General features: G+C 43.6%; 2 protein-coding genes across 2 annotated transcripts in view; one reads left to right on the plus strand and one right to left on the minus strand.

Moving 5' to 3' along the window:
* Positions 1-1,873, plus strand: part of Tcaim (T cell activation inhibitor, mitochondrial) — a 31,098-nt gene extending 29,225 nt beyond the window's left edge. The window contains exon 11 of the mRNA XM_032911262.1: positions 318-1,873. Coding sequence (XP_032767153.1) covers positions 318-558 — 241 coding nt within the window. The 3' untranslated portion in view covers positions 559-1,873. The remainder of the gene's footprint in view (positions 1-317) is intronic.
* Positions 1,874-3,471: 1,598 nt separating this feature from the next.
* Positions 3,472-4,698, minus strand: C8H3orf86 (chromosome 8 C3orf86 homolog). Its single transcript, XM_032911263.1, has one exon. The coding sequence runs from the start codon at positions 4,404-4,406 to the stop codon at positions 3,981-3,983; it is 426 nt and encodes a 141-aa protein (XP_032767154.1). The 5' UTR covers positions 4,407-4,698; the 3' UTR covers positions 3,472-3,980.
* Between the last annotated feature and the right edge of the window lie 5,438 nt (positions 4,699-10,136).

The following is a 10,136-nucleotide window of genomic DNA, read 5'->3' on the forward strand; positions in this document are numbered from 1 at the left end:
TTTCTTCTGGTGTCTGAGGGCACCAAGCACACGGGTGGTCCACAGGCATGCACGTAGATAAAACACCAAAACATTAAAAATATTCAATCTTCGAAAATTAGGAATGAGATGCATATTGTTTTTACCTCCCTTGTGCTAAAAAGATTTATTAAATACTTGTCGAGTTAAAATATTTAAAGAGTGAAAATAAATCAGCCAGGGTAAGTCTTGACATGTCACTTGACTGTCTTGTATGGACAGTGCGCCATCACCCCATATTGAAGAGTATGTTCGTATTCTATTTAGTAATGACTTACGGTGCCTTTTTTATTTAATAGGTTAAAAGTTATTGAAAATGAATTGATACAGGCTTCAACAAGGAAATTTTCTCTGGAGAAGTTATATAAAGAACCCAGCATTTCTAGTAGACAGATGGTAGATTGCTGTAAGAGACTTCTAGAACAGTCGCTGCCTTATCTACATGGGATGCACCTGTGTGTTTCACATTTCTATTCTGTTATGCAAGATGGAGACCTGTGCATCCCATGGAATTGGAAGAAAGGAGAAGCCATGAAGTAACACAGATCTGTTTTATTTTCTGAAGAAATGAAAAACTGTTGAATTTATTTAAATTCAGTTTGATATAACATTAGTATTTACATGTTAGAACAAAGTGTCTAACTGCTGCTATAAAAGTGGGGTGGGTTTTCTTTTTAGTGATTTTATGCTAAGAAACTTGTTTTTAAAAGGTTTTATCCTTATGATGCTGATGGCAAAAGATACTAGAAGAAAACTGTTTTAAAGATACGCAATAGAAGGTTCTGTAGGAGTCATATATTTTTATATAGTGAAGTGAGTGTATGTAAGTTGGTCTCCTTCAGTGTAGCTCTTTAGGACTGGAGCTCAGCTTTTACATGCAACACAGTTTAATGTGCACCTCATAGTTACATCTTGTAGGCACACACACTTTGTAGCCCATAATCAACAGTTATTCAAAGCAGATGACTGACAAATAGCAAAAATTAAATAACCAAATTAAAAATTAAACAACCAAATTTTGCTTAAAAGAAAGATTTTTAAATATATATTATTAACATTGTCTGATACTAGTTTACTAAAACATCAGTGGCTGAGAATTTAAATATGTGATTTTTCTACCAATTAAAATATCAGTGGAGCATATTCTTGGTAGGCACAGGCATCCTCAAGATGAGTAAGATATAATATTCTAACGTAGCCTGAAGCTCCTTAAAAGGCTTTCTTCATTTCTTCAGCTCTGGCCCAGACAGCCTTGTGCTACAGCTCATTCTCAGGCAAAGCATGGCCTCCCCTGGTCTCAGCTGTCTCCTGCCCAGTGAGAGGTCTGCTGTCTGTTCAGAGCAGACCCACAGTGCATTATAACAAAGGAGATGCTAAAGTCAGTTTTTCATGTTTGGGGTTTTTCTGAAACATCATTCATTTAAACAATTCAAATATATGTTCAAAATAAGAAGTGGTTTATAAAAGGATTGTGTGTGCCATGTGGCTTTTGACCCGTGCTATTATAAATGTTGCTGTAAATACTATCTATAAGAAACAGTCCTTAAGTAGATTTGGTGGCACACATCTTTAATCCCAGCACTTGGGAAGCAGAGACAGGTGGATCTCTGTGAGTTTAAGGCCAGCCTGGTCTATAAAGTGAGTTCCAGGACAGCCAGGGTTGTTAAACATAGAGAAACTCTGGGGCGATGGGGAGGGGTCTCGTCAAACATGAAATTTATTAGAAAATTGGTCGGATTATGCTATGTCTAGTATCAACTAACATGGAATCTTGTATAATCTGTGTTACATTGGATTTGTCTCAGAACTAATTGTTTCATAATAAACTATGCCTTGGCCACCATGCGGCTGCTTTCCATGTTCTCTAGCCATTGAGTTTCATGACTGTAGTGGTAGGAAGTTACTAGACAGGATCCTGTGAACTTCATTGCAGAGGTACATCCTCTTACCACCACAGAAGGCACAGGTGAAGCCTCTGGTACAAAATGGTCTCCAAAGGAGCCCGAGCTCAACTCACATCTGAGCTGTTCCCCATCCCCTCCAAAGAGAGCTGGAGGCTACATCCTTAACTCCAGCATGGGCTGCTAGAGCCCCCTCTTCCTTCCTTTGCACCTTTAAGGCTTCTATCCCTACGCCGCCTCTGAGCTGATGAGAGAGGAAGGCTTTCAGAAGTGGGCTCATGAGATAAAGTGCCAGGGCCACTTGACTCCTGGAACCTAAAGACTGAGCACATACCAGCAGAGGGCAGTCTAGGCCCTGTGGTGGTGGGCGGGCTTACTCTGCCCACGGACCTAGAAGCACACAGGGGAGGGAAGACAGCCTGTTCTTTTTGGTCAGTGTGCAGTCACTTGATGACATCAAAGGCAGACCCGCTCCAGTCCCAAGCCCAGAGTGTTACGGTATTGTTTGTCTTGAGACTGGCCTTTTATGTAAAGCATTGTGGGTCACTAGGAGCTCCAAACGGTTACAGGCCAATAGTTGAGGGGTAGGAATCCTTTTATTTTTGGCCTTTTGTCTCTACATAAACTACCTATTTCCTTTGGAGGAGTGTTTTCAGTCTGTGTTGAAACCTAGTAAAACACAGCTACATCCAATCAAGAACCAATGTAACGGGTCCATTACCCCCAACCCCAAAGCCTACAGACCAATATACTAGATCTGAGCATACTTTCTGTGTCCTTGTTACCTAGCCTAAAGCTCTTCTTAGCTGAATACTATTGCACCTGCCTATCCACCTCATCAAGAGTCAGAAGAAAAAGAATTGGAAAGATTTGACCCTCCCCAGAAGTTTTCCTGATTTTCTACAGGTTGTATTTGCAGCCAACCGAAGCCATCCTGGGAGTGGGTACAGGTGCTATGGTATCGGCAGGTTGCTGGGCCAATAAGTTGACTAGGATCCTTTCGCTCTGGTAGGAGAAGTTCTTCAGTGCTGATCATTGGCAGCCTCTGTAACCCTCCGCTTCTAGCAGCAAGTGATGACAGCTGAAGTCCGAAAGCAGCAGGTACCAAGAACCGAGCCAGATTCCAGCCTTCACAACACTTCCTTATCCAGAGTCTTCATCACAAGAGGTTCAGGAAAAGCTTGGTCAGGCTGGAGAGATGGCTCGGTGGTTAAAGCATTGGCTGCTCTTCTAGAGAACCAGGGTTCAGTTCCCGGCACCTACATGGCTACTTATAACTGCCTGTAACTCCAGTTCAAGAGGATGTGTTCTTGCCTTTGTGAGCACCAGGCACAGATGTGGTGGATGGATGGATGGATGGATGGATGGATGGATGGATGGATGGATGGATGGATGGATGGATGGATGGATGGATAGATAGATAGATAGATAGATAGATAGATAGATAGATAGATAGATAGATAGATATGGATGGATGGATGGATGGATGGATGGATGGATGGATGGATGGATGGATGGATGGATGGATTATAGACAAAACATGCATACACATTAAATTAAAACAGTAAAAAGTGGGAATCCCAGCTCTGGGAAGCAGAGGCAGGTGGCCTGGTTTACACAGTGAGAATAGCGAAAGACTGAGGTGACCACCTTTCAAGGAACTCTGACATGAGGGCCTGTCCTAGGCAGGAGCCGGAAGACACTAGGGACACTAAGCAAAGTCCTGAAGCTTGTGGAGTGCTAACCTGAAAAACAGGTTAGCACTTGGCTGTGCTCTATGTCCAGTGAGTGGATCCCTGGCCTGTTCTCATTCCACCCAAGGCCTGCTTCTGTCCCACAGATGATTTGACTCCAACACCAAAACTGCTGAGTTCACCCTCAAAGTGTCAAGACAGCTGAGGAGGTAAAGGAAGCTGTAGAAGGCAATCAGAAAAGTTTGTATTGGGTCTGAAAGCGTTTTGCCGATTCCTGTAAACTTGTTCTTCTGGGGGTGCGGCTGATGGGACCTTCAGAGGGCACTGCAAGTGTAGATGGGCGACCGCTCCCTTGGCACTCCCTAGCTCAAAAGGAAAACCGGTTGTTTCCTGTCAGCACGTTCCTTAGCTTGCAGGACAGGGCCCAGGGCGGAGAGGGGCTAGCTGGAAACACCCGGGCCAGTGGAGGGGACGCTCCCAGGTGGTCCTGCGTCGGCAGAGCGCTCCCTGGTGAGGACAGGACACAGGGCATGCCCAGGTCGGGTAGAAGCAAGCTTCCTGTCCCGGGGCCTCTGCCCACAGCCTCGGGGTTCACTGGGGAAGCGGGTCTGTGAGCAGCCACCGAACAGGGTATGTTCCCTCGCGGAGACCTCGACCTTGCCGGACGCTTCTCTCCAGAGGCTGCAGGTGTGGTCCCCTCCCCTGGAGGAAAGGTGGTTTCTCCAGTGATCTCGTTTACCCAGACAAAAGAATCTAGGAACTTCTTCTCCTGTTCAAGCTGACTCCTAGACATATCTAAAACGGAGAAAACGGGATCAGGCGGCACAGGTGAAAGCTGCCCTTAACTTTTGGATAATCTTTTCCGATTTTTCTTTTTTTCGAGACAGGGTCTCTCTGTGCATCCCTGGCTGTCCTGGAGCTCATTGTGTAGACCAGACTAGCCTCCAACTCTCAAATCCGCCTGCCTCTTCCTTCCAAGTGCTGGAATTAAAGGTATGTACCACCATGCCCAGATTCATTTTCTTGAGATAGAAGGGTTCTGGAATACCAACATTCCTCCATGACCTCTACTTGGAGGTTCCTGCCTCGATTTTCTACACTGACTTCCCTTAGTGATGGAATGTGACCTGAAAGTTGTAAGCTGCAATAAATTCTTTCCTTCACAAGTTCCTTTTTGTTATTGTTTTTTATCACAGCAATAGAAACCTAAATAAGATGTATGGATGTGCTGAACACACACAGGTGTTTCTTATTACTCCCTGAGTTCCATGGCATTTGCATTACATTGTGCTTTAGAGATGGTTTTAAGAATTCGAGAAGATGACAGTATACTGGATGTAAATACCAACTCATTTCTAGGAATCCAAGGTCAAGGTGCCAGGCTAATTTATTTTGGCTTCTATTAAACTACCTACTTGTGCAAAACCCCCCTGAAGCTGCCAAGCAAGATTACAGGGCGTAGTTTTGCCTTTAAAGGCCCCTTGCTCTAAACACCTGGGCTACATTTGGGTCCCAAATACCTGAGTATAGTCCCAGTCAACTGGAATCAAGACTTACAGTTGGCTATAAAGTATGTCTGAGTGGTCTTCTCTGGTGGGCTCCCCATCATAATCTAAACAAGAGAAGGATTTAACTTAAGTTACTAACTTGAGCATGGAAGGAGCTAAGTGGAAACCATGAGAAGGAAACTAGTTAAAAGCTGACTCTTCCATTTCTGCCTTCACTATTTATTTTTTAAAATGAGTTGAATCATTTACTTAATCTGCTAAGAGGGCCTCCATTCTTCCTTTTGCCTCATTTCCATGATCTTGATATTTGTACTTCTTAAGTAAAATGAAATTTATGTTTCTATTGTTCAAACTCTTTTTCAAATCAAGAGACCACAAAGACAACCTGAGAACTAGGTCAATGTGACTTAAAAAGCAGAGCTTTTTGAAACGGGCAAACCACAATGACTTCAAGAACTTTTGACAGTGTGTTTGTGCTAAATGCTAATCACCAAAGTTCCACTTCTGTATTAGGCTTTGCTTGCTTGCAGAGATCATGAAAGACCTATAAAAGATTCCCTCTGCTGCAGCTGAGGGCCACTTCCTTCTCCTCCCACTCCCATGATGAGCAAGTCGGCCTGGCTGTAGTAGAAATTTTTGCCTTGCAATATTGCTGTCTCTGGGACTCCAACACTCCAACAGAAAAAGCTATCAATAAAAGTGAGGGAGAGTCAGACATGGTGGCATTGTTGTGTCTCCGAGCTTTTAAGAGGTGGCAGGAGGATCAAGACCTCCAACAACAATAAATAAGTCAGCAATTGTTCTAGCAGCAGCAGGAAGCTCATGCAAATTCTGCCTGGAGCAGGTGCAAGGACTGTAAGTCTAGGACACTTTCCAGAGAGCTTGGCAACAACTTTGCTTTCTTTAGAATGGACACAGCAGCTATTGCCTTGAGTAACTCTACTTAATCTATCACCCAGGCTAACCAGCAGGATTTTGACTCTGCATTCTCTGAGCCTCTGTGTGCACAGGCAAAGGAGCCTCCCTCCTGTCATACACTCCACTCCACCCTCTCAGGCCCACGAGGCTGACCTGCAGGAATATTGGAAGGTTGTTGGGTGGTGAGTCTGTGCAGATAGCTTCACAGAGTAGGAGTAGTGTTAGAAGCTGGGTGTTCCTAGCAACCTGGTCTTTGTTATGTAAAGCATTCCATCCTGGCCGTGCCTGATTCCTCCTGGGGACCACACACCACTTCTCTGGGCCTCTGGGTTATTGTGCCAGATGTTTCCACCCTGGAGGTGAGCCTGGCATTGTCTTTGTTTCCCACGGCTTCTGCTTTATGGCAGTCCACCACACGGCTTCTCTTCCAGAACATACATGTGTAACCAAGCAGGAATATGGCAGGTTAGTATACATTCTACACAGACCACTTGCCACTCACCTCACACCTCTTCATGTGCTTGTTTTCATCAGAACAAGACCCCACCTATGAGAACAAGTTGCCTTGTTCACATCTGCCTAGACTCTACCGGAGCCTAGATGCACCTCAAATCCTCAGCAGGCTGCTTCTGGCCTGGGTGGCCCAAACTTTTCAAGCCTCATGTCTGTCAGGTGACAAGTGGTGCTCCTAGATAAAGAACATGACTACTCCTAGATATGGTAGAGGAGAAAGTTTATTGTAGATAAAGGGCAGCATAAGCAGAGGCAGACATCTTGGAGAGAGTGCGGTGTTGAGTCTGCTGATCCTCCTCAGTGAATGAGAGAAAACAAGACAATTTCAGAGAAATCTTTTGTGTCAATATAAACACGATAGTAGTAATCTCAGAGTACCCCAAATGCATCAGTGTCACATAAGGAAAGAACAAAACAAAGCAAAGCACTGTGCCTTGGAGAAGTTTAACCAGGAGTGAGAATTCTCTACTTCTCCCTGTGTCTTCCATCTTCTCCTGTCTGTACTCTGTTGTAAGGTCTGCATGAATGCTGTCTTGTGAATCTGTCTGTCCCTCATGTATGTTTCTAAAGGCTTTGCTCTTTCTTTTATTGGGGAGCACATATCACATGGGGGAAAGTGAGAGATATTTTACAGTTTTATACAGAATTAAACTTTACTGACTTCTCCTGACCCAGAAACACTAAGCAAACATTCACTTAACAATAGCTGTATGCTGTTTCTAGCATTTATGGCAGGTAGTTATGGTACAAGGTTGCTTTTAACCTATTAGTATTCAGTACCATAGCACACATATAAACATATATATGCATTAATCATTGGGTCAGAGGAAGAATACATAACTTGAAATTAAAGCTATATATTAGCTTAGGTTGTAAAAGATGATTGCCAAGGCAAATAAAATTGGTTGTTAAATTGTTATCTAACTTAAAGGCAGGTTAAACACAACTGGGTGGTGGTAGCCCATGTCTTTAATCACAGCACTGAGGAGGCAGGTTAAACAGACTTTGCACACAATAGGAAAGCAGTCTTAAGTGACCTCAGGGTGTATTATTTGTTTGGTCATGAGGTCCAACAGAAGTTCCAGACTCTTAGAATGTAAGAGACATTTTCATAGTATGTCACCACAGCCTTTAATTGGACCTAATGCAACAGCACAATGGAGCATTACAGGGGATTATCTTCCTGCTGAACAGTATTGATTATATACAGGGAGGGAAATTGGACTGCAAATGAAGGACAGTACATGTACCAATTACGTCACAGCTCTTAATAAGCTAGAGGAGGTTCCTCCACCCATTTTGGGAATAGCTTCAAGGCCATCTAAATTTCAAGTCTGAGATGCTGCCTTTATAGTGGTTTGTCTTGGTAAATATTAAAAATAAAAATCCCTGAACCTTTTAACCTGTGCTAGTGCCAGCACCCGCTTAGGGCCACGTGGCACTGTGGGTTATTTTTATTTCAGTGGCTTGCCACACTGGTCCCTAGAGTGGGGCCGTATGGAACTAACCATAATTTATCTCTGGTTAGTATCTCTCCCGGTGGCTCTCTACTTGCCATGAACTCTCTGGTTCCAGCTACCCAGTAAAATCAAGATGCAACAAACTGTAACCCAGCAATCAGATTTACGTTAACTTCTCAATCCACAATACATGCACACAATAAACTCACAACCAGTTGATAAGGATCTGGAGAGATGGCTCAGTGGTTAAGAGCACTGACTGCTCTTCCAGAGGTCCTGAGTTCAATTCCCAGCAACCACATGGTGGCTTACAACCACCCAATGGATTCTGGTGTATCTGAAGACAACTACAGTGTACTCACATACATTAAATAAATAAAATATTTTTTAAAAAAAGGATATGAACCGCCCACTTAGATAAGATAAATTGATCTATAGAGATCCATCCCTTAAAAAAACATACACAACTGCCTAGGGCCATTCAAGAACACCCAGATCTGGGTCGTCCTTCTCGGTCTCCATCTTGATTCTCCTCCCCCTGTCCCTTCTCTCCCCCCTTACAAAGCTTTGTCCCCGCCTTATTTTTTTACTGTCCAATCATGGCCTTGACCTAACTTGTGCCAGCCCTCACCTGCATATAGACATCAACCTACAATAGTTGGGCTGAGGCAAGGCCTCCTGAGACCATTGCGGTTTCCAGATACTTAAGTTCCTTGCCGCTAGAATTTTCTAGAGTGTAGTTCACCCAGTTGACAAGAGATGCTCTAGGCTGCCAGACTTGATGGAGAAGTCTATTCACTGAAAAGCCTCAACTGTTGGTTTCTGGCAATTTCACTCATTCTCATGGAGGGGAAGGGGAGAAGGGAGTCTAGGATAACCTATAATAAAAATTTAAAAGCTCAACACAAACATCCCCACCAGCACTGAACTGTTTTTCAATGTGCAAAAGTGCCTAAATCCTGCCCAGTGCTGACCAAAGTTCAGTCCCTCTGATCTTACTTCAGCCATATCCTTAAAGGGCACTCCTAAATGTTCCCTAGATTTGTCAGTAAAAATTGACAAAATGATGCCATTATGTGAGTATATTGTCCCTGTTCAGCCACTCTTTTTAACCTATTGAGATAAGAATGTGGCTGTTCATTTACGATTGTTTTATGGTTATGTATACGAATATGTACACACCATTGAGCACAGATACCCACAGATTCCAGAATACGGCATTGATATTCCAGAGTTAGATGCAGGTCCTATTAAAGACCTGACTTGGGTACCAGGATCCTAACTCAGGTTCTCTGGATGCTGATTCAAAGATGGAAGACAACAGTGGGGGAGACTCAGAATACCTTTACGTAATTGTTTTTCAGGCAAAAGGAGACTCACCCAAACAATTCAAGCTTAGTCTCACTGAACTGTTAGCTCCTTCCACAAAATCATAGGTCTGAAGGCCCTGCAGGGCCTCTCTGGCAGTCTATGGTGGTCACAGAATGAATGAAGGCCCAGGTGTACTAACAAAAATCAGGGTTTACACAGGCTGAACTTCCCTCCTCCACCAGCTTGCCCAGATGTGAGAAAAGGTCTTGGTCAGCATCCAAATCTCAAATATGGGGGCAGACATGATCACAGCTCTCCTGATCCTGGATAGAGACTGCTAGAGCAGTTTCTGCCCCAATAACACCCTGGCATTCCTTTTCTGTCTTTACTTCAACATATACAGTCGATAGTTCCAAGCTGTTTAAATAACTGATACGGTTTTTGGCTTTTCAATAAATGCTGGCTGACAATTTTGCCATTTATAGCACCATAAATATTAACTTGGCACATAAATACTCATCTTTTCCCCATTTGCTAGGAAAGTGGGACGGCTAGCAAGCATCACTGTCCCAAGCTCCATGCCATCACTGGAATCATCATATCTTTTCTAGTTTCACTTTTTTGGGGGGAAGGGGCGTAAGAGGTATTGAAAACAGCTCACAATCTCATAACTTGGAGATAATGCTGAGGAGACACAGAAAACTGTTTTCTTCAAACTGACACATTTCACTGTCACACTGCAGCCGTTAAACAGTCTCTTCACCAACAGCCATTTTGTTACTCCATATTTGCCAGGATAATGCTGAGAATTTA

The sequence above is a fragment of the Rattus rattus genome, chromosome 8 (genome assembly GCF_011064425.1).
Source record: "Rattus rattus isolate New Zealand chromosome 8, Rrattus_CSIRO_v1, whole genome shotgun sequence".
NCBI classification, from domain to species: Eukaryota; Metazoa; Chordata; class Mammalia; order Rodentia; family Muridae; genus Rattus; species Rattus rattus.